General features: G+C 32.5%; 2 protein-coding genes across 2 annotated transcripts; one reads left to right on the top strand and one right to left on the bottom strand.

The window, feature by feature from the left end:
• The first annotated feature begins 6,023 nt into the window (after positions 1-6,023).
• On the top strand, positions 6,024-15,845 carry LOC122587768 (acyl-CoA-binding domain-containing protein 1-like). The gene is made up of 8 exons (XM_043759934.1): positions 6,024-6,200; positions 6,329-6,499; positions 12,330-12,529; positions 14,055-14,160; positions 14,265-14,368; positions 14,604-14,695; positions 15,318-15,415; positions 15,512-15,845. The coding sequence occupies exons 1-8, from the start codon at positions 6,024-6,026 to the stop codon at positions 15,671-15,673; spliced, it is 1,110 nt and encodes a 369-aa protein (XP_043615869.1). The 3' UTR covers positions 15,674-15,845.
• Positions 15,846-19,068: 3,223 nt separating this feature from the next.
• LOC122579175 (G-type lectin S-receptor-like serine/threonine-protein kinase At4g27290) lies at positions 19,069-23,961 on the bottom strand. Its single transcript, XM_043751291.1, has 7 exons — positions 22,697-23,961; positions 20,822-20,973; positions 20,559-20,713; positions 20,264-20,474; positions 19,938-20,175; positions 19,699-19,849; positions 19,069-19,615 (listed from the first exon to the last, which is right to left on the bottom strand). The coding sequence occupies exons 1-7, from the start codon at positions 23,959-23,961 to the stop codon at positions 19,325-19,327; spliced, it is 2,463 nt and encodes an 820-aa protein (XP_043607226.1). The 3' UTR covers positions 19,069-19,324.
• Positions 23,962-25,727: the final 1,766 nt, after the last annotated feature.

The following is a 25,727-nucleotide window of genomic DNA, read 5'->3' on the forward strand; positions in this document are numbered from 1 at the left end:
GTCTCGAACTCGAGACCTCCAGCATTTAAAGCTGGTGCTCAACCACTAAGCTATAATGGAAAGTACTACAATCTGCTTTACTGATTTAGCTTTTAAATACCTCTAAAAATATCCGAGTCACATAATGAACCTATAAAGTATAAACTGCTTATGAAAACATATCTATAATATAACTAAAAGAGAGGGTTGGGGTACATTAGGCATCCTAATCGCCTCCTTGAGCCTAATACTCCCTCCTTATTAATCTTTTATTATTATTTTTTAAAATATTTTCTTAAATAATGACTGAACTTTATTAGTTTTAATAAAAAAAGAAATTATTATTATTATTATTATTATTGTTATTATTATTATTATATAAAAACCCAAAAACCTATGGCACAAAAAATAAAATACCTACGTTCGATTAGGAAGGTTCTTTTGTTCGACTAGCAATGTCTTCTTAATTTATATTATTTTTCATATTAATCGTTATCATTATTATCATTATTATTATTATTATTATTATTATTATTATTATTATTATTATTATTATTTAACATTTAATTCTTATGTTATTGTTATTATTATCTCTTTTAATTTACTTTGTTGTTCATTATAGATTCGTTTTATGGTTTCTTAAAAAAAAAATTAAAAAAAAAATAAGACCATATTAGTTTATCTTGAACATCTTAAGCCAACACATGTTACCCATCATCTACGACACCATATTGTGCATGTATGGACTGTTCCAGAGTGGAATAACCCAAAGAAAATCAAAACGTTTGAGATGATCTTTGTTGATGAAATTGTATTTATTTTTAAAATTATATACTGTACACTTTAAAATATAACTAAAGTTGAAAAAAAAAGAAGGGTAAATCATAATTAATATTTATATGGAGTTATTTTTCATATATTTTTTCTTTAGCTTTCGAAATTATAATCAAAAACGGGTAAACTATTGTTACTCTGGTCATCTATAATATAAGACACAAGAAGTATATTTGTTATTTGGATAGCTAGATTATGGTATATGCATATATTTAAATACCGCCTATGCTATGTGCTCTTTTAAAAAAAAAAATTTTGCCTTTATAAGAATGCAGATTGCCATCAAAAACATAATTATTTTGTTTCGAAATTAGAGCAATCTTATTCTAAGGCTATATGTCCGCATAAGTTAATCTTAATAATAACATGATTGTGTTCATGTTTTTATTGAAGTAGCAATATAAAATCGATTGTTTGTCATAGATAACTATAAATATATCACCTTTATATATTTTTTGCTGTCTCATGTGCATGCTTTGTCACAAATACATATATTTACGAATTACGACTGTTATTCTTTATTAACTATTAGCATATTCTTTTTATCTCAAGAAAGGGAGTCCAGTGGTAATCTATAATATAACTAAAAGAGAAGGTTGGAGGTATACTTTGCACCCCTAATCCCCCTCATTTAGACAATTACTCCCTCCTTATTAATCCTCGATTTTTTTTAATATTTACTTAATAAAAAATGGCCAACCTTTAATAAAAAAAAATCTTATAAACATATCTTTATTATTATTATCTATATATATACCGCCTAGAAAAAACTCTCACATATTCTCAACCCTAAGAAAAAACCTAATTTGTTTATATACTTTGTTCATATTCTCAACCCTAAGAAAAAACCTACTTTGTTTATATACTTTGTTCATATTTAATTATTATTATTATTATTATTATTATTATTATTATTATTATTATTATTATTATTATTTAATATTGAATTCTTATGTTATATTTATTATTATCTCTTTTAATTTAGTTTGTTGTCTATTATAGGTTCATTAATGGCTTCTTCTTCTTCAACAACAAAAAATAAAACCACATTAGTTTATCTTGAAAATCTAACCTCATTTACAACTCCGTGTTGTGCATGTATGGACTATTTCGGAGTGGAACAACCCCATATAAAACCAAAACGTTCACGATGGTCTTTGTTGATGAATTGGTATGTATTTTTCAATATATATACTCTACACTTTTTGTTTCTCTTTTTATTTAAATAAAGTTGGAAAAAAAGGTAAATTAAAATCAATATTTATATGGAGTTAATTTTCATATGTTTCTTTTTTATCTTTCGTATTGATTAAGTTGTGATATTTGTCATACACTTTTTGTTTCTCTTTTGGTTTAACTAAAGTTGAACAAAAAGGGGAAACTTGGAATCAATATTTATATGGTGTTAATTTTCATATGTTTTCTTCTTTAGCTTTTGTATTCATTAAGTTGCGATATTTACTTTTTGTTTCCCAATTATTATAAAACTTATATATCTTGAAACTACACGTCCAATAATAGACGGGTTTAAACACTAGTAATAAATAAAAGATATGAGCTAACAAAATGAAGAATATCAGCTAACAATTAATATGTATAATTTAACAATTTAACAATTAATATACGTGTAACCAACTTAAATTTTATTCATGTAAGAAACTTATTTTTTTTGGTCCAATCTGTGTTATAAACTGGTTGAATCCGTTCACTGCCACATACAATAAAAAATTGTAATATACGTACATTTGTGCATAATTTTTTAAATTTTGGGACATTAATCTCTAAGGGTTTAATAGAAGAAAAAAAATTGGTAACTAACTAACTATATATCCAGCCTGTTACACTGATTGGAAGAAAAAAAAGTTTAGTGCGTCGAAATGTAACCAACTATGTCCAAAAAGTTATAATGTGCATGAACTAAGTCCGACCTTTATCTTATGCACGAATTAGTAAAAAATGTTTACATCATACAATAAGCATGTCCGACCAATAAAAAACTTGCATATGGCAGCTGATCATATGGGGTGCCACGTAGCTGATATGAGTTATTACGTATGCATTTTGCATGAATAAACATATTTTACAAGTTCGTGTTTAAAATAAAGGTCGGGCTAAGTTCGTCCATACTATAACTTTTTGGTCATAGTTTATTATATTTCGGCGCATTAAAGCTAAGAAAAAATATTCATATTTACAATCAACAAAATTTATGTTGGTTATATACAATGTACATTACGGTCCTACATTCTGATGCACTAACGTTAATTGTATTTTTATTAATATAGTATAGGTTCGAATGAAATAAATCTTGATGAGCTCACTAAAGTTATAATGTCGTTTAATGTTAGTCCTGAATCAAAGACTTCAAACTCAATTACACAATCAAGACTCAATTAAAAAGCTTTGACTTTATAGTATATGTTTATTTGTTGCTTTCATGTTTTTTTGTTACGTAGGGCATCAAGGAATGTGGTTTTGGATATAATTCTTTAATTGTTTTGTGGGCATGTGGCAAACAATTGCGTGTCATATGGGTTGGACTACTTGGTGTCATATATCAAGACTTTTTGGTTATGACTTGACTCTAGACTTACTGATTGACTTCATCACCTGTTGAGTAAAAGATTCGCTGACCAGACTTGATCACTGACATATGTCATCAGCAAAACATCAGCGAGTCCAATAATTCTTCATCAGCATATGGTTTCTTTCCAAACTGAAAGTTAAGGCGGGAATAATTCAAATAAAAAAAAGACACTAGTCACATGGTGGTTCTTCCAACTGTAATTTTCCTTGTATGACAAAGGTACAGTTGGGACCAAAGGAAGGGTTTTCTCTTTCATACCCGTTTTGGTAAAGAAGACAGAGGCTCCTGGATTCAAGTACTTTGAGCCAATAAGATCTCGACAACCACCATCAATCACTATCAATGTAAGGCTGTGTTGCCCTAATTCCTCTTTTATATAAAGCAACACGGCCGCACCAAAAACACTTTGTGTTTGTCACGACAAGTGTGTGTCACTTATTTTCTCTCTTGTAATTTGTTTAAGTTTTTTGTTTGTCTAGACTTAACAATTGTATGTTCATTTATTTTCTTGTAAGTCAAGTTGTAATATCGACCATGTATTCACTGTTTAATCAATGATACATATGATTAGACTTGCTTATGTTGTATTTGAACTACACACTTGTTCTTGTTCTTTACTTTATACTCTTTACTTTCTTGTCTATATTAATTAAATATAAGTGTGTAAATCATGGACTGTCAAGTGGTATCAGAGCCACTGTTTATAAACTACTGAAACAAGATCAGTTTACATACTTGTATCTTTCTTAAAATTCTGTTCTTTTCTTTTCTTTAACAAAACTTCTCATATTTTTCTTTAATACAAAAGTATGACTGCTATACCCACTCTTATGAATACACATGACTTTGGTTATGTGTCAATTCCTCCAAGATTCGAGCCTGATGACTTTGGATCTTGGAAGGAAAGAATGTTACTTTACATTGTGGGTGTGAAACCCTACCTTATGTCCAGTCTGACCATAGGTCCATATGTACCCACTCTGGGACAAAGAGCACCAGGAGCAACTGCTAATGCTCTTGAGATTGTGATTGACATAGTCAAACCAGAGGTACAATGGACTGATGACGAGAGGAGGCTAGTAAAGCTAGATGCTAGACTTAAAAACATGATTATCACCATTCTTTCCACTGATATCATGAAACTCGTCATAAAATATCCCACTTCCAAACAAGTTTGGGATAGATTGTGCAGCATATTGAAGGATTTGTTGATACTATTGCTACCAAACAGATCGATCTCAAACGTGCTTATGAAAATTTTTCTCTCTTCCAAATAACGTCTTGACAGCACATATACCCGATTCAAAGGGTTGCTGAATGATATGAAAAATGTTGGCATCACCCATGATAATTTCGAGGTGTGTCACAAGTTTATTGATAGTCTTCCTATCAAACGGCAAGGATTAAGACAAATTCTGAGAACCACAAAGCAGCTTCGGGGTCTTGATCTTGAGTCTCTCTTTGGTATGTTTCAATTTGAAGAAAGAGCTCTTGCTCAGAACCTAAGAGTTGCTGCTGAAGCACAATGTAGTGCTGGTTCTTCTTCTACTTCTATTTCTTCTGCTTACTCTATTACTGGCCCCTTTGCCCTTGTCTCTGCTGAGGCCATTAATCTTAGTATTGGTGCCCGCCCCTCTAATCTTCCACTCTCTATTCAATCTCTTGTTAACGATCTTGATGTTGAAGAGAAACAAGAGATGTTTATCGACTTCATGGATTTTTCCCATGTCGCTGGAAAGAGGTACTCCAGCAAGTGGAACAACCGAAAGTCGGTTGCTCCCTATAAGCCTCTTGTTGACAAATCTCAAGAAGAGTGCTGGAGATGTGGTAGGAAGGGACACTACCAGAAAGAGTGCAGAGTTGTTATTCCAACTTCTATTGCTCCTAAACCTAACACTTCTAAACCTGCTGATGAGTACATGAACAAGTACTACCGGCTCAAGGCTAAAGTGGCTGAAATGGAGGAGGCCAAAACACCAGCAAAGGGTCTGGTCACAGAAGAGCATGACTGGGCTAAATCATATGATTCAGAAAGTGAGGAGTACGTTGATGCTATGTGTTTGATGGCTTTTGCTGATGGCGATGCACTGACAAAAGATCAAGTCTTCTCCAGTCAGTGGGTAAATGCCACCATCAAAAAGGTATGTGCTCACTCAGCAGCCATCGATGAGGATAAATCCAAAATTCTTGAGTCTTTATCATGTGATATTCAGTTTGTGGTATCCATACGAGGTGAACTTCAATCTAAACTTTCTCTATCTTCTTAGAGTTAAGTGATAAATCTGAAAGACTCAATGAGCTGGGGAATGTTCATGTTGAACTCCAATCTCATGAGTTGCTGGCACAGAGACTTCAAGTTGAGAATGAAAATCTCAGAATTGAAGTAGTTAACCTAAAGAAGATTGTGACATCGTGGTCAAAAGCTTCTAGGATTCATCATAAGTGCTTAAATGAGCAAGTCCCTGCCCAAGTTGGCGGCGACTTCGAAGTCGCTGCTACTCTCTCTGACTTGTTCGCTGATGATGTGAAACCTGAAGTTTCCATCCCTCCATCAGTAGTTATGTCTCCTGAGGAGATGAAGAAATAGTATTTCATTAGGGGTCTTAATGATTATCATACTTAAATGGAAGCTGGTTCAACTTCTTCATCCTCCAGCGACCCATCTCCCTCCGTTGAGGGTAATGGTGCAAGCTCCCCAGCAAGCACCAACAACCCCTTTCCTCATATTCTCATTATTGGCATGATGCCAAATGAAGGAAGAGTTCAATACTCTTCTGGGAATATTTTGAAGGAGATATTGGTAGTGATGGCCTTAAACCTGTTGCTCCTCAGCAGCTTACTATCAAAGCCGTTGAACCCTTTAAAAGAAGCAAGATTGTTGTCCCTTATGACTACCGTATGGCTCAGTGAGCTAATCCTGTCTGTCAGCAACCTCAACAAGTTGTCTCTCAACCTTCTACTTCAGCTTCTCAACTAGCTCTGGCCCATACTGACAATAAAGCTGGTCAGCATAAGCATCTAATGAAAAGACGCGTCAGGTTCGGTGATGCTCGATATCAGCAAGTAGGACCTTCTCAGGTCAAACCTGTTGATAGACAGGTCCATTAGCAGGCACCTCAATCTATGCCTACTCCCTTAGTTTATGCCTGCTCCCTCAATCTATGCATGCTCCCTCTAAATTTGAGTTTACGATAAAAAATCACAAGGTTATTTGTCATCATCCACTATGTTTACATGTTCCGATTTTGAGGTGCTTCTAAAAATTTTAAGTAAATTCAAAAGTCTATCTAAACATATATTATATTAATCATTACTCTTTATTATAATTTAGCTTCGATAATCGATTTACTTTAACCACAATTTATTTCATACTCACGAATCATGTATGAGGCATCTTCGAATTTCTTTATGATACAATCTATATAGCTACCACGTACGGGTGATAGGACTAGTAAGGAATAAATATCGAGATTGTATCTTGGAAGATGATGATTATGGTGAGATCTCACCAAATAAAACCCTAATTGTATATATATTGTAACCGAAGGCTTGGATCGAGGCTTAGGTTGGACAAGGTCAGATCGAAGTTTCAACAAGAATATTTCAGCGAAGCTTCAAGTTAGGCAAGTAGAGAAGTATAAGGAAAAGAAGAGAGAGAGTCGGAAGGGAGAGCCTTGGAAATCCCTTGGTGTCTAGGCTTAAGGAAAGACAAAAAGGAAGGAAGGAATGAAGCTTAGACAAATAATAATTGACTTATATATATATAAGAGGATCGGAGCTTAGCCTTAGAAGTGGGGCAAACCGAGGCTTCCAAGGAAAGAGAGAGAAAGAGAGCAGTTGAACCTTAGAGAGAAGGGAGAAGCTTTCAAAAGAACGAACCTTCACAAGTGGGACCTAAATCTAGCAAACCTTCAAATAAGGCAAATATATATATATATATATATATATATATATATATATATATATAGGAGGGTTATCTATAGTACAAGCATTTAAAAAAGTACAAAAAGTACATGTGTAAGTTAACTTACACATGCTTGTTCCTTCCATCTCCGATCACCACCACCACCACCATGATCATCTTCGACCACCACCATGATCCTCCGTTGACGACGACCATCTCCGGCGAGACTTACACATGTGTAAGTACAACTTACACATGTGTAAGTACAACTTACACATGTGTAAGTTAACTTTTGAGCGAGAATCGGGTTCATTTTCGGGTGGATATGGTACGGGCCAGAGGCCCTCATCCGTTCTAAGCTAGCCGTCAAGGGACGTATATGGGAATCGTATGGATTTGATGGGCGGCGATCCAAGAGATAGTGACGGTTTGCTACGGTACAGGCGAAACCCTTGATGCCGGCGCCGGCGCCGTGGTTGGGGTGGTCGCAGTTGATGGTGGCTGGTGGTGGTTGTCTTGTGAAAGAAAAAAACCTAGAAATTTTAAACCCTAAAATGCTAAAAAAAAGTTGTACTTACACATCTGTAAGTCTCGCCGGAGATGGTCGCCGTCGCCGGAGGATCATGGTGGTGGTCGGAGATGATCATGGTGGTGGTGGTGGTCGAAGATGGAAGGAAGAATGAAGAAGAAGAAGGAAATACCTTGTAGTTTTTGTACTTTTTTAAACCCTTGTACTAAAAATAACTTTCCTCTCTCTCTCTATATATATATATAAGCGGACCTTCAAGGTTAGAAGGGAGAATGTCGAGCCTTCAAGGCAGTGAGGCTGAACAAAGGACATTGGGGATGGAAGTGGGCCCCACTGGTGAGCCTTCAAGTGGGCTCCAACTGCACCTCCAACGAAGTTAAGAAAGAGAGGAAGGAAGAGGCGGCGAGCCTTAGGATGGAATGAAAAGGCTTTGGAGATTAGTTTCAAAGGAAAGCTTTGAGAATTCTAAATGTCCGGGCCTCAGCTCAACCGTTTAAGCATCATGTTATTACATATATACAAGCTTTAAGGCAATCTAAAGCTCTCTAAACAAAGCAAGTGTGATGAACTCCCACGATACAAGCCACGCCTATTTGGATAAACATTTACATTTTAAATGTTACCATATTTATTATGGTGAATATAAATGATCCACTCCATAACATTCTATACCTCGTATTCTCAGGCTGAGTACTAAATAGGCCAGGTCCATTTCTGGTAGGCACAAAGTATGAGGTAACCCTAATCTGATGGCCTATAAATATCTTTCATCATTTGGTTGTCAGAACATGAATTCACAACCAATTCATTCTCATTCAATACAACATTCTCCGCAGCAGTACATTCAATCGTAAAATCATCAATATATTTTATATACAATATATCATCAATCAATCATTATACAAAGACATATAACATTCATATCTTCCTGAGATCGAAACATCTCTCTGGAAAATCATCATACACCTTAGATTCGTTTTAAATTTATTAGGTTTGCACTACTTGGTAGGAGACCTTGATGATTTTCTTGGTTAAACCCCTTATTTGATTGAACTTCACATTTTCATGTTCAAACAGAAGACACTTGGTTAGGTTTCATAAGCATGAAAAAAAAATTAAAAAAAATAAAAAAAGATTAAAAAAATTGTAAGGAATAAATATCGAGATTGTATCTTGAAAGACACTTGGTTAGATTTTTTTTTTTTCTTTCTAAATTCAAATGTCATATGTACAAAAGTTAAACCTCAATTTTTCAAATCATTTTCTCTCCAAACATTGCTAGATATATTTCTTATTGAAAATTTTTAACTTACCATTCCATATATAGATTATTTTAGATATAATTTTTATTAACATTATATCTTTATATATACTAAAAGATAACTGACCTAATACCTTATTAACCAATCATAAAGCTCAATCTTTATCAAATTAAAATTGATGATGTCATAAATATAAAAATTACAATTTAAAATTTATGGAAATCTATATATATTAAATTTAAATTTAACATAATTAATATATCTAAATTTGTTACGACTTATGCATTGAAGCCCAGCTATACGCCTATACATATGGATAGCTACTATGGATGTTTGTTGATAAAACTATAAAAGCCAACTTTACATATATATCTATATTAAACTTTTCTATTCCAAATGAATCTTATAATAAAGATTAAAAAATAATAATTTATAATTATCCAATTATTAATCATTATCTAAAGTTTTTACAATTTATAATTTTTTTGTTTTTTTATCGATAGTTTACACATTTTAATCTCACTAAATACTTAACTTATACATTTTGTAGCAATCAACTTGAAATTTTTTATTCTATTCTTTAACATTTAATTATTAAAAAAAAATTCAACATATTGTTTTTAAAAAAATTCTTTCATAAAATATATAAAACTCCTTTTCTTTCATATAATGCTAACACTTATATAATTTTAATTTTATTAACTAACAATTCGTTAGTCTAAATCAATTTCAATTTATTGGTATGTCAAAGTTTATCTTTTAATTCGATCATGAACTTTAAATATTGTTTTTCAATCTATATATTTTGGTTTTCGCATGACAAGTTGATACATTATTTTAAATAAAGAAATAAAAGGTAGTAATTAAAATTGTTATTAACTGCTTTTACTAAAGTTGGTTTATAACTACAATCCCCAGTATTTCAAGTACGGACAATTATATGTTGTAATGTATTTTGAGTAAGATCTAAAGTATCTTTAGGTATTAATAAGGGAAAAAATGTTAGATCAAAAAATATAAACAAATATTGTCAACAAAAAAGATTAAAAAAAATGAAATAAATATATGTAATCAATTTTTAAGAATTATATTAATTTATTTGAGCTTACCTACATTTTTAATACTTAAAAATACATATTTAACCATTTATCTTATATTGAAAATTTCTTAAATATCTCGTGTATTTGATACGGGTCAAAATCTAGTTTTATATTACAAGTAAAAAAACAATTCTAGATTGACAAGTTCCATATATAAATTATTTTGGATATAATGATTATTGAAGTTGCTAGTTACATGCACGTATTGTAGATGTCCAAAGAAAAGCAAATCTAATGGAATAGAGATTGTAAATAACTTTATTATTAGTAAAATCATAAAGATGTTAACTTTTAGATTTAAATTAAAAATTTTAATTTAACTTTAATTTTCAAATTTTAACATCTGATTTTAATTTAAATTTAAAACTTTAATAAAGTTGTGTCTATTTACGGTAAGGTTTTGTTAAACAAAGTCATAAGGACTTTTATTTAGGAAAGTGATACTACAATTGATAAATTTACCACATTTGTTTTTTACTGACTTGTACAATATGTTATAAAAGTTGTACAGTGTGGTAAATAAGTCAAAATTTGTGGTACTAAAATTATTTTATTTTTTATTAAAATCATTAAAATAGTTGTATAACTAGATATTAGACCCGTGTCCGACACTGGACACGGGATTTACGATATTATTAATATTAGATCTTCATACATGTAATTTATAACAAGTTATAATTTTGAAGATATACAGTTCTAAGTGTTATACTTTGCAAGTTGTGGTACAATAACCACAAGTTCGTCACTTTCATTATTATTATTAGCTGATACATATTGATGAAATTGTTTGTCGTGGTCATTATTAGCTGATACATATTGATGAAATTGTTTGTCGTGGTCCTTCCACACTGCACATGCTACAATAATTTCTCTATTATATAATTTTTTGAAACAAGTTGTACCCATAGTGTGATATTACCATAAAAGATAATTAAGAACTAAAGTATAAACATACTTGTGATCATGTACTTAAACATTCAAGTAAATATGTATGATGGTGATGCGGCCCATAACATGAATATGTTTATTTTCAATCATTGTCCTATGATAATTAGATAACAATTAGGACTTTTTTCATATTCTATTATAACAATTAGGTGATCTGAGTGACAATTGATATAGATGGAAAACAAAAAAATATAAATTAATGAGACATTTTCTACAAATTAATATAAATACTAATATAATATCATATTTGGATAATGATTATTAGGATTTTTAATTTATAGTCAATTTAAATGATGATATAAGCGAGAGCCACTTTGATGAAATTAAACGATTTGATTGGTTAATAAGTCATTAGTTCAACTGTTTTATAGTATATATAGATTTTAGACCCGTGTCCAACACTGAACACAAGACTTATTATATTATCAGTATTAGATCTTCATACATTTAACTTATAAAAGCTAGCATAAACGTTGACTTAGTGGATTTGACTTCAAAGTTCAAAATAATTTGGAACCCTCTTTATTGTTGTAGATTTGCAAAATTTGGAACCAAAGACTAATTGATTGAGCAATATATGCACGCAAAAGGGATTGAGAATATGTGGCTATCATGTACCTAATTTAGGTATAGAATCTTCTCAAATACTATTTTTTTTTTGAACGACATTTTATACTACTACTCACAAATTACACGTATGCTTAAAAACCAGGACTAATAATTTAATATTTACTGTATAATAAATAATTAATAGACAATTGTAATTGTTAACATTAATAAAAAAAAAACTAATATATAAAAAGAAAGAAACTTGTATCTTTTTATTGTCATATATCATGAATCTTGAATAGAATTTTTTAATATTTATTTATATAATAAATAAATATTTATTTATATAATAAAAGTCAATAAAAGTTAAAATTAAAAATTTAAAAAAATCTAAAGTTTTGATTTGTCAATAAACTATCAGAACAAAAGTCTATCAAATTTATGTGGGAACTCTCCATATGGAAACTTAAAATTTTTTAATGCACAAATGAAGGTGCATCTAGCGCTCCTCCTTTGCGATATAATGTTCTTATCCAATCCAAAAAGAATACAGTAATAAAAAGAGTTACGTGCGCGGCGAAAATACGCAAACACCGTTACACAACAGATATATACTAATATACATACATACACACACAATGATGATGATGATTGGGAAGGTGTAGAATGTACGGAATTGGATGAAGCTTTTGGTGCTGCTACGGCTTTTGTGGCGGCGGTGAAGGTTTTTTCCGGTGAAGTGAAGTTGAGGCTTTATGGTTTGTATAAGATTGCTACTCAAGGTCCTTGTACTGTTCCTCAACCTTCTGCTATTAAAATCACCTCCAGAGCTAAATGGTAAATTATAAGTTTGAAATTAGTACTCCAGAAATATATATATATATGTGTGTATATATATATATTTTATGACTTGACATTGGGGAGATGGACCGGTTTTGATTACCTAGCAACTTATATGGGTGCTGAGTTGGAAAAATTTAATGTTGTGTATCTTGATTAGTATATCACCAGGTACATTATGACTTACGAGAAGGTTACCGCGCAATACGACGGCAGCGATAGGTGGTGCCGGCATTGGTGACTTAGCGATGTATTTATTAGTTTAAAAGTAATTGATTTAATATGGTAATGTAAAAGTAATTAATTTCATTAAGGGTATTATAGTTATATTAGGTGAAAATATTTAAATTATTTAACTAAAGAGTGAGGTAATTTAAGTATTTTAAAGGCTCAAAGTTTAAAGATAAGAAAAGAGTGATTTGCTTACAAGGGAGTATAGATATAGATTAGCACGGTACCCATCTAATGCGGCGGTGTTTGTGGCGGCGACGGTGATTGTTGGTGGTAGAGGCGCCGTCAAGTGGTGTAAATAATCGATGCGAAAGTAATTGATGTAAAGGGTTGATGGAGATATTTTAAAAGATAAAGAACTGGTAGTGTAATATAATCATTAAGAGTATTTTAGACATTTTCCTTGTGTAACTTTCAACATGGGGGCTATTCTTTTTATAAGAAGACTAGCATGGTGCCCGTGCAATACGGGGATGGCGGCGACGAGTAGTGTAGGTAATTGATGTAAATGTCATTAATATAATGGTTAGTTAGTTATTTTAAAAGTTGAGGTACTGGTTGTGTATTGATTTCATTTAGGGTGGGGTTATATTGTATTTAGGGTATGTTGTTTTAATGGAGGGTATTTCTGACATTCCCCCTGTTACTTTCAACAAAGTATAGAATTATAGATATAGATAGTATATATATACATTGGTGATTTGGGGCCGGTTTTGATAGCGTGACAACTCATACGTGTGTTGAGTTGGAATTATTTAATGTTGCTTACCATAATTATGTCTTAGGATATCATCTGGTACATTAGATAGGCTGTAAGCATTTGGGGTTCATTTAAAAAGTAGGCTGTAAGCATTTGGGGTTCATTTAAAAAGACTTGTGCCTTTTAGCAATGCTGTAAGCAGGAAACTAAAACGCAGTTCAACATAAAAAGAACTTGTGTTGCAGATGATAAGGAAACTTGGAAAGTTTTTATTTTCAAAGTTTTGTTTAAATGTGAAAACGGATATGCAGATTGATTCTTTGAGACGGGCCAAATTGTAAATAGTAACCGAAATATTGTTACAACATCTTTTGGTGTGAATAATGTAATGATGTATCGAGTAAAGTAGTATTGGATTGGTATTCTTTTTGTTTTTAGGGAAAGAGGACTATAATTCTATTAATTTTATTGATAACATGTACAACAAACTTCCATAGTTAATGCTTTTAGATATTCTTGGGAACCTGTTCGCGTTCATTATCGATTTCATGAAGGTTTCTAGCGTTATCTATGAATGTTTTCATATGCCAGGAATGCATGGAATAAACTAGGTGCTATGCCTCCAGAAGAAGCGATGCAGAAATATTTGGAGATTATTACGGAGTTATATCCTACTTGGGCTGATGGTTCTACCTGTGTATGATCATACTGAAATTGTTTGTATATCTTTTTCTTTTATTGTCATGCAAAACATCTGTTACATTTACCCTATGTGTGTACTAAACTACTAATAATTCACAGAAGCAAAGAGACGGGGATTCTAACGAATCATCAAGTAAGGATGCTAGACCAATGGGACCTGTTTTCAGCTCTTTTATACACGAGGAGGAATCTGGAAATGAGTTGTAATATTCTTTCAATCTTTTCTGCTTTTAAATAATTGCTACTTGAAGACTCTTATCCCTTCCTGTAATAACTGTTTGGTGACCCATCTGGTGATGTCAATTGTTGCCCTAGGTTTACATTTAATTGTTCCTATACCACCATCTACATATCTTCATTTCAAATGTACTTTGTAGTACTCGCATGAAATATTGTTTATACAGCATATGTGGCTTAGATGTCGACTTTACTTTACAGAAAGTTGGATGCTATACATGACTTTGCAAGAGAAGGTGATATGGAGAACTTGCTTAAATGTGTTGAGACTGGTGTTTCAGTGGATGGAAAAGGTTGCTCCCATATCATTTTTTAATCAAATGGTTAATATTTTTTTTATTAGTTTGTTACATATCATGACCGTATGCGACATGTTCAATCTAGAAGTAAGTTGTACTTGTGTTCTTATCAGAGAATTCTTTGTGTATTCATGAAAGCAGACTGCTACCAGAAGTGGCAATTTCAACCCATATGACTGTGATTGGATCAATTCAGGCTATGTTTTTCTCTAATTAATAGTTATAAAAGAACAACTTGAAAGGAAATAGAAATGGTTTCAAAAAAACAACTTAAGAAGTTAAAAGGAAATGGGCCAATCGAGTTGACAGCTGCCCAAGGTGTACCTCTAATGCATAAAACGCCCTAAATCATTCTTATTCATTCTATTCTAAGTTTTATATCGTCATAGTAACAATGTAGTCATTGTAATCATATTTGACACACTAATAATAAAGGTAAAAACAAATGGACACAATTTGTTTTGGGTCAATCTGACATGTGTTACCCGTACCTACAATTTTACCTGTTTTGACCCATTACCCAACCTGCCGGAGCCTCATCCATATTGCCACATGTACTTTGTATGTCTTTATTTTCTTGTTTACTTTTTGTCACATTCCCCAATAATAATTGCAGATAGCGAAGGTCGAACACCTCTGCATTGGGCTGTTGATCGTGGCCATATTGGTGTTGCAGAATTGCTATTGAGCAGGAATGCTGATGTAAACTTGCAGGTAATTGTATACAACTATTGTGCAACTTTAATGTAAGAGCCTTCAGAAGCTCTGGCATGATTTGATGTTTACGCTTATCTCATAACAAAATTGAAGGACAACCAAGGCCAAACACCACTGCATTATGCTGCTGTTTGCGAGAGAGAAGCAATTGCTGAGTTACTCGTGAAGAGAAATGCCGGAACAGGTACAAAAGATGGTGATGGGAAGTATCCTTGTGATCTATCTGATTCAAACTGGCCATGGATCCAACCTTAGTCTAACTCTAAACCACTAATGATGATCTTTAGTTCATATGTACAGACTATAAATTTATCCTAGGGTCTCCTGAACATAAGAATAGGTTAACACGAAGAAATCATTCTGTTTGGTCATTCTTGACATGTGAATGATAGTTAAAAAAACATGAACTTTCCTCATGTTTCAGTTAGTTCATTTTTTGGGCAAATTACATTTAGTCAAATACTAGATTTTAGACTCGTGTCCAACACTGGACACGGGGTTTTCGATATTATCAATATTAGATTTTCATACATTTAATTTATAAAATCTTATAATTTTGAAGATATACGGTTCTAAGTATTAGAATGTGCAAGTTGTAGTACAATAATCGCATGTTCGCCACTGTCATTATTATTAGCCGAAACATATTGATGGAATTGTTTGACGTAGTCATTCCACAAGGCACATGCTACAATAATTTTCTTATTATTGAAGTTTTTAAAACCAGTTATACTCATAATGTAATATTATTATGAATATATAATTAAGAATTAAAATATAACTATACTTGAGATCTTTTACTTGACATTCAAGTATATGTATGTGGTCATGATGTGGGCTCATTTTCAATCACATGTCTTATGGTAATTAAATAACAATTATGATTGTTTTCATTTTCTTTGATAACAATTAGGACTTTTGATTTGAGTGATAATTGTAACTTAAAAAAATTAAATATAAATACTTTTTGTAACTTTTTTTAGAAAATTTTTAAAAAATCCTCTCAGGTTGATGGTTAAAAATAAATATAAATTAAGAATTGAGGGCTAAAAAGTGTAAGTTAATGAGACTTTTTCTACAAGTTAATATAAATATTAATATAATAATATATTTGGATAATTATTGATGGAATTGTTTGACGTAGTCATTCCACAAGGCACATGCTACAATAATTTTCCTATTATTGAAGTTTTTAAAACCAGTTATACTCATAATGTAATATTATTTATGAAAATATAATTAAGAATTAAAATGTAACTATACTTGAGATCCTTTACTTGACATTCAAGTATATGTATGTTGTCATGATGCGGCTCATTTTCAATCACATGTCTTATGGTAATTAGATAACAATTATGATTGTTTTCATTTTCTTTGATAACATTTAGGACTCTTGATTTGTGTGATAATTGTAACTTAAAAAAAATTAAATATAAATACTTTTGTCACTTTTTTTAGAAAATTTTTAAAAAATCATCTCAAGTTGATGGTTAAAAATAAATATAAATTAAGTATCGATGGCTAAAAAGTGTGAATTGTTGATGGAAAACAAAAAAGTGTAATTAATGAGACTTTTTCTACAAGTTAATATAAATATTAACATAATAATATATTTGGATAATTATTATTAGGTTTTTTAATTTATAGTTTATCTAAATGATGACATAAGCGAGAGTCATATTGATAAAATTGAGCGATTTAATTGGTTAATAAGTCATTAGTTCAACTGTCTTATAGTATATATTAAGATTAAGATGTTTCAGGCTCTACGGTAGGGGTGTTATCGAGTCGAGCCGAGCTCGAGCTTAGCATGACTTGAGCTCGACTCGAAAAATATTTGCTCGGCTAGAGCTCGACGAGTTTTCAGTGTGTAGGCTCGAGCTCGACTCGTTGTACCTACAATACGGCTGGAGCTCGGCTCGAAAAGCTTAAAAAAGGATCGATTTTGGCTTGTGTCTATAAACAAGATTCTAGTTCGGCTCGAAAATATATATTACTTATAACAAAATTTATACAAATAGCCCTTGTAGAATTAGAAATTTACTATTTAAGAATTATATATATAAATATATACGTAATATATGGAAAGCTCGAAAAGCTCGCTAAGTATTCGAGCCGAGCTATGTAAAACTCAAGCTCGAGTCGATAATTATTTCGAGCCTTAATTTAGGGCTCGAGCTCGAGTTCAAACTCGATAATAGTTCGACTCGATCGAGTCGAGCTCGAGTTGCTCGGTAAAAGTTCGGCTTGTTGGCAGCCCTACTCATAATAGATCTTTAAACTTTGATTTTGAATATACACTTCAGCTCATGCAAATATCAATGTAATGGTCAATTTGCCTTTCATTTATACGTTTTATATGCGAGGAATGAAGGTAAGAAGCCATTCATTTGGCAATTTGTTGAATTGCAATATAAGATGTTCAAAATATTGAAGTAAAGAATTGGAAAAGAGTAATATTGTGGTTGTAACTTGTATGGCCAAAGTGGTCCTGGACTTTTGTAGTTGGTAAACAATGTGGTAAGTGAAGAGTCCGTTAGTCCCGTTTCGTTTATGAAAATTAGGAAGACTTAACGACATCAAAACAATATAAATGAAAGCAAGACACGAGATTGAATTTAATGCTAAATTATTTGTTAACGTAAAAAAAATAAAAATTAAAAAGCTTAATGTGAAAACAAAGTATAGAAACCTATTCTAATTTTTCTCCATTCACTAATATATTTATCACTTACAATCAATACACTTCTTGTATCTGTTTGAAAATAATATTTACGATATAATTGATTTATACAACAAAATAAATGAAAGCAATATATTTCTTGGTCACGCACTTCTAGTTATCAACTTATTTCTCTTTGATCATTGGTCACACATTTTGCTATATAATTGGAGTGCAAAAAAGGACGGTTTTATGTATGAACGGTGAAGTTGAAATAGTGAGAATATTTCAATATTCGGTCATTTATGTATGAACCTGTAGGTTCGCATACGAGAATAGATCAAGACACTAGATTTCTTTTTAAAATAAATTCCAGTCATTAATTAAATGACTATATATAAGCCCTTAAAGGGTGTGGAGAGCAAACCACTAGTGATTTTTCGAACCTTTTTTTTTGTTATATCTTGATGTTGTAGTTAGCACTTGGCTAGTGTCGGTGGTCCGTGTTTACCAGACTAAAGAGGTTCCATTTTGGGCTCTGGATAGTGATAGAAATCAACCTTCCACCTTCTATTTAAGAGGTATTTATCTTTCTTCTTTCGGGTTATTTGAATAATTTACTATATTTCATGCATGATCTTGGCTATGAGAATTAAATTGTTTTAATTTAATTATTTACATTTTATAATTAAACCGGTCATTTAATTATTTATTAAGTAATTTTGTTTCAAAATAATAAATCTTTTAGTTAATAAAAACCCAACAATATTATCATAGCAAATCGTGCATGGTATAGTAACTAAGGTGCTCAATCAAATAGATAAATGGTTTGATTATGTGTATATATAGAGAGAGAGCATGATTGCATCAACCCATGAGAAAGATGTGAAGAAGAAGTCAGGGTTGGGCTGGGCAAGGCCTTATAGACCAAGTTGCAATGGCGATGTCATGAGACCAAATATACAGTTACGTAAACTTACCTGTGAGATATTAATTGATACTAACATGATCATATAATCATACCTAAAGCGGTATTAGGATTCTATTCTCTGTTTTTTGTAACAGAAAGAAATTAATGTATGAAAGTGTATCGTATACTTTCAACCATTAAACAGCGGCATACGCGTTTTACACGGCTATCCTGGCGCAAAAGCATAATATGCACTATAGGTTGAGGCCACACCTTCTAAGAAGAAGCATGAGAACTCTTGGTGTTAACCTTTGCCTATCTTTTGCTTTGTTTCCTAACGAGCATAAACTAGCGTTATCATGTTTTCATTAGCTGATGAAACGGTCTTCTCAACCTGGCTTCTGCTCTCTCCAGTATAAAAAGCAGGGGGTTTAGGTTGAGGCAACACACCATCGCTCACTAGCATCAAAACCACTGACAACATAGTTGGCCTATCTTTTGCATAATTCTGCACACATAACAGCGCTACATGTATTGACCGAAACACCTCTGAGACAATGCACGAGTCGTGTAAAGATGCACTCATTAGCTCAACGGGCCTGCCTTCTTGGAAGAGTCTCCATGCCTGAATCAGAGACAACGTGTAAGTACATCCAACTACCTAAAACTTTTCATAATGGTTGGATATGAATTTTCACGCTAACTTACATGTCCAAGAAGGTTGTCACTGTGATCTTCATGAAAGAATCCTCTGTTTTTCTTACCACTCACTATTTCCAACACTAGAACACCAAAGCTAAATACATCAGACTTTACAGAAAATCGTCCATGTACTGCATACTCTGGAGAAATGTAACCACTACATACAACAAAGTTAGGGAATATGGACATCTTGTAGGAGAATAAATAGAAATTAATCTGATATAATATGGTTTTTGGATTCTTACTATGTTCCTACCACTTTCTTTGTCATAGCGGCGGTGTCGGACCCTACAAACTTTCTAGCAAGACCAAAGTCAGATATTTTTGGGTTCATTTCAGCATCCAACAGGATATTACTTGCCTTGAGATCTCTGTGGATGATTTGAAGTCTGGAATCTTGATGTAGGTAGAGGATACCACGAGCCATCCCATGGATGATGCGAAAACGCTGAGGCCAATCAAGCATTGAACTTCTGGTTTCATCTAATTATAGTGAACTACTTAGTCAAACGTGGATTACTACATAAAGTGTGAAAGTAAGGTATGTTCAATTATACACAGAAAATCTAACCAAATAGAAATGAGTCCAAGCTTTTGTTAGTCATGTATTCATAAATCAAGATCATTTCACTCTCATGAATACAGTATCCAAGCAGCTTCACAAGATTTCGATGCTGAAATTTGGCAATAAATTTAAGTTCATTTTTGAATTCATCAAGCCCTTGTTGGGATGTTTCTGAGTGCCTCTTCACTGCTACTTCTTGTCCGTCTTCCAGCACACCCTAGAATTTGAATGTTCCAGTTCTGTTCAGCAAATATTATTCTAGTGATCATCATACTGATACTTATTTTTTATATTTGCGTACCTTGTAAACGGGACCAAATCCACCTTCACCGATCTTATTGTCAATACTAAAGTTATCAGTAGCCTTAGCTAGCTTATACAAACTATAAAAGGGAAGATCGTCAAGATCTTCCATATGAACGTCACTATTCTTTTTATGATGGGAGTTCCAGTTTCCTACAAAATAATGTGTACGTTTTTCTTGATTAAATGAATCTGACAGAATTTTAGTCGACTACTTGTTACATTTCGTATCTAAAAGCATTACAACTATATTTTTGTTACCTCTTCCTTTCATGTAAGACCTTTCCTTCTCCTTCTTCTTTATACAAGAATATGCCACTATACACAGAATTAGAACTGCTGAAGAAGTTGGTAGCACCACTGCAAGTACTCTTTTGTTCTTGAAGCTAAAAGGGGGGACTTCATTGCCTTCCAGAATGATTCATTATAATTAGTAATATTTTGCTGCAAGTGGATTAAGTTTGGAGCAACTCAAAAAGTAACATGATGGAAGCATCCAAATTAGAGGACCTAAACGGTATGTGTAAATTTTTTCTCCTTTTTTTTGAACTGAAAACTATCCTAATGCTACTTATAAACTAACCCAAATGCCTAGGATTAAGAAAAATCTGTATGTATGGGACTATATCTATCCCCTTTGGTGTTTTTAGTATTTTGGCAAAACAAATGTGTTAAAATTAGGAAGTCCAATTCTCTAGTTGTCGGACTTTGTGAAGAGAGGCATCTCCAACCACGGACTTCATATACGTGGCGGCGCCCCTCTTCATAACATGACGTCATATATGGAATCCCAACGTCATATATTGGTTGGTATATGAAGTAGTTTAGAGGACTAGGATTAGTTTTTGTGGTTTTGTGAGTTATGTGAGAGGATTAGGAGTAGTTTAGATAGGCGACCTAAGTTTCTTTGTTTTATGGCTTGTTTGGCAATCGTTCTCTTTCTGGGGCCCATTGAGCCCTAGAAATTCTTAGTTAATTCTTTTTTATATGTATGTTTGCATGATTGTTTTCACATCACATGTTGGGTTTCGAGCAGGAGCCTAGCCTATGTGTATTATGTTGTTATACTTGTATGTTGTTTAATATGTTCAATATGATTGCTATTGTATATGTATTGTCGAACCTATGCTATAGTATGCTAGGTCGCATGTTTGCTACTCTTCCCTACTCTTTAGGTAACCGAGTGATACTCAGCAGACAAGTATATTTTCTTATGCTTTTTTTCAACCGACAGGTATGGTATTCAAACTCTTAACACTTTCCGTTGTTTACCTCATTGTGGACGGAGGTCCTTATGAAAGCAATCTCTGTACCTTTGGGTAGAGGTAAGACTATCTACAACTCACCTCCCCATACCCCACTCTAGGATTGGGTCTCGTTGTTGTTGTTGTGATGAAGTCTGGTGTTGGGGACGCCTCTCCTCGCTTTTATGGCGAAGTCCGGTGTTTAGGAGACTAGATTTATTAGTCTTACAAATCTTTTTTTTATACAATAATCAACAAAGGAGACAGATGTTGTCCCATCCACACAAATTTGGACTTCTGATAATACCCCCAATTATCTCACCCCAACAAATGTCACGAGTGAGTCTCGACCCTAGGTTGATTCTATTACGTTTCTTTTCCTGGCGAAATCCGGCGTTTGGAAGACCAAATTTATTACTCTTACAAATCTTTTTTGCCAAAGTTCTATAAACAATAAAGGGGAGTTGGGGACAGATGTAGTCCCATGACGTATCCATACAAAATTTTCCTAAGATGCTGAAAATAACCCCAATAATCTCACCCCGACAAATGTGACGAGTAAGTCTCGACCCTAGGTGGATTCTATTAGGTTTCTTTTGCTTAAACGTTCTAAAAGCTAAGATAAGTGACATTCAGCACATTTAATTTATTACAGCATCAGCAAGAAATACGAAATCTTTTACACTGTTTATCTTTCAACAAAACACCCTTTTACCCACAAATTCCTTATATTTATAGGAGTTTTAACTTATGTAATCTAAACCATCTAGTTCAACCGAATACCGGCTAACTGGCTAAGCTTAGACAATAGTACTAAGCTTCTGTAAGATACATGTGCTAAGTTCAAAGAATGCGAAAACAAGATCATTAGCAGTTTTAGACCAAAAGTGTACCTGCTAATTCAGAGGCAGCCATTCTTATGTACAAGTCTTGCTTTTCATCATACTCTCTGATGTCAATAAGATCATCAAACCATAGCAAACATCCACTTCCACCATTTCTGATATCTAAATTTGCATAAGCAGTACAAGAGCAATTTCTTCTGCACGCCACCTCACATTCTGCAAGGGTCATGCTCCGGTTATACCATGAACGCCGTGTGTCTGGAAATTTCACCCCTGAAAGTTTCCTGAAGCCATCCCCAATTCCACACTGTAAAGCCTTTTTACGTTGACACCCACTCGACCAATTTCCTGAGTTCCATTCATTTTCGATATGTGGCCTAAATCCTTCCATGCACTTACAAGGGGGATACGTGTTGATGCTGCAGCTTCCATAAGGACCACAAAATCCATAACCACTACAAGTATCTATTATTTGATTTCCAAACACATCCCAGTCTTGAACCTGATCGTTCCAACGCAAATGCAGAGTGTTGACGTCTGGCATCACAAGTATCCTCTGAAAAATCGAGTTCTTAATTTCATATTTATAATATACCTCTTTTTCGTTAACAACAAATTCAAGCGAGTAAATTGGATTCTGGTTTCCAAAAGGCACGCCTTGAAACTTCAGTCCATTCCATGGTCCAAATCTCGCTACTAAAACTGGGCCTCTTGTTATAAAAAGTTGTGGATATCCATTCGTGTCTACCCAATGTCTATACAAACCCGGAGCAGGATCGTCTATACTCTTCCATGTTGTCATATACCTCTCTCTTCCCGTTACCAAATCCTTTCCAATTTTCATCCCCGGTAAAACTGTATGACCCGGATAATCAAAACTTTGCCAGACTATACTGTCTTTTGTTCTACTTTTATCCCACACAACAAGATTTCCATTATCTAGAAGTTGCAAAACCAACGTAGAACGATCACTCCTCATAGACACCGAAGAATTGGATGACCAGATCATAGTACTGCCACCACTAAGAATGATTAGGTTCCCATGTTTGGTAAGTTTCAACATGCCCGAATAATCCTTAATCGGTGTCTCTCTGTTAGCAACCCATACAACAGTACCCGTCGATATTTTCTTGTACCAAATCCCCAAGTACCGATTCTTGGAGTTTCCGGGGCTAAAAAAGCCCAGTTCAAACATTTCTCCATCCGAAACAATTGGGTTACCATCTTTGATTGTTTGATTAGTGTTTATGGAGTCTGGTGTTGCAAAAGTTGTCACAGTAAAAAATACAGGACTTGAAAATAGCAGGATCATGTAACAAATTAAATTCATTAAGAAGGGTAGCAGATGTATATAATGATGGTGTAATAGGAATATCCCTCCAAAGAGTTTCTATAATATAGATTTAATATGTTTTTCACTATTTTTGAAGGCTTCTTGGTCTTTGTTTCGGTAACCATTTTTCTTTGTCATTTGTCACTATCCCATTTGAAATTCAAAGATATCCCTACCCTTTTGGAAAAGTAGTAATCAATCACTAATAATGTCATGTGTGACTTTTTTAGGCGTCATGGCATCTGTCATATCATATTCTTTAAATTCTTAATGAATTCTCATTTCATCTCTTATCTTACAAATATTCTTATCTTTTTTAAGTATCACTACCTCATCACCTACTAATAATGTTAAGCTTGAAACTTAGTGTAGGATTGATTTCGTGAAAAGGTGAAATCTTTCTTTAATGGCAATTATGGAGTTTGAGAGATAAAGTTGGAAGTTGAATGTGAAATATATGGCAAAAGGCTACAATGTGTTCGCTTGAGGGAAGTATTTATATATGCCAGGATTAATATTTATCTAATCTCCCCAAGTAAACCAAACATAAAAATGTTGAACAAAAGATTACAAATTATCATCACTAATTTTGTTTTTAACATTCTTCCCCAGTTGTGCATCATTTATTTACCATCTTTCGGAATTCAATGTTTTCAATTTTGATTTTGACGCTTGAAAACGAATGGTGGGAAAAAAAATCTTCTCTAGCTTGAGAAGATTTTAGATAATTCTTGATAGCATTCTTGAAGACAAATTAAATCTTTGGTTTTATTTTGATGTCGAGGCGTGAGTTTTGATAATTTCATTTTTTATTCTTGGAAATAAAAAGGCCAAATTTGAGTTTGTTCATGCTTTTCGGTGTTTATTGATTGTGATCATATGGATATATATAGAGATATTATATTATTTAATATTCGTTTCGGACCGAAACTTTCGGTCTATATGTGTTCATAAAATCAAAAGGTATAACTTTTAACTCACTATGTGAATTATTAGCATGATTATTGTTGTGGTGTAATTGGATCTTAGTAAAAAAATTGAACTGTGTATTCAATAACTAATACATCTATTAATCTTCTGCTGGATAAAAAATTTACGAGTATATTAGACTATCCACATCAGTGAATCAATCCAACTCAATCTTTAATTAAAAATTAATTTCTTTCTTCCACTTATACAACTCAATCTAACTCAAATTTTCACTCTCATCTACAACTTAACTTATACCAATTTTTTATTATATTAAAATAATTTATTATTTTATAATATTAAAAGTTTTTATTATAAACACTAAAATAAATAAAAATTATGATAGTCATGTAAAGTATCTTAGAAGATAATAAAAAAATACAAATTTAATAAAATAATAATATTTCACATTCATTAAACATAGATAATTAAAAAGATAAACAAAGTTACAACTTTAATTATTCTTATTTTGTTTGAGAAAAAAAATTGCAAATTAAATAGTTTTATAAAAAAATATGTTTTTTTAAATAGCTCTATTTTTAATAAAATTTATGTCAAAATATTCGCAACTGAAAAATAAGGAATACTATGTTTTTATATTTTTAATAGAAGTTATAAAATATAAGATATTAAAGAAAAACTAATAAGACTTATAATCTACCAATATATATATAACAGGTCCTAAATTCATCTTTAAATAAATAAAAACCCTTGGATGAATTTCATTTTTGATTTAGAACCATTAGAAAATTTAATTATTTCATCTTTATTAAATG

This window comes from Erigeron canadensis, chromosome 1 (genome assembly GCF_010389155.1).
Source record: "Erigeron canadensis isolate Cc75 chromosome 1, C_canadensis_v1, whole genome shotgun sequence".
NCBI classification, from domain to species: domain Eukaryota; kingdom Viridiplantae; phylum Streptophyta; class Magnoliopsida; order Asterales; family Asteraceae; genus Erigeron; species Erigeron canadensis.

Bases quoted from the DNA above. Each gene is read 5' to 3' on its own strand.
- LOC122587768 (XM_043759934.1), top strand. From the start codon at position 6,024: ATGGAAGCTGGTTCAACTTCTTCATCCTCCAGCGACCCATCTCCCTCC. The intron at 14,161-14,264 runs GTATGATCATAC...AATAATTCACAG, and splicing joins GGGCTGATGGTTCTACCTGT to AAGCAAAGAGACGGGGATTC. The intron at 14,696-15,317 runs GTTGCTCCCATA...TAATAATTGCAG, and splicing joins TGTTTCAGTGGATGGAAAAG to ATAGCGAAGGTCGAACACCT.
- LOC122579175 (XM_043751291.1), bottom strand. From the start codon at position 23,961: ATGATCCTGCTATTTTCAAGTCCTGTATTTTTTACTGTGACAACTTTT. The intron at 19,850-19,937 runs GTAAGAATCCAA...TGTTGTATGTAG, and splicing joins AAGAAAGTGGTAGGAACATA to TGGTTACATTTCTCCAGAGT. The intron at 19,616-19,698 runs GTAAGTTAGCGT...TCTCTGATTCAG, and splicing joins GTGACAACCTTCTTGGACAT to GCATGGAGACTCTTCCAAGA.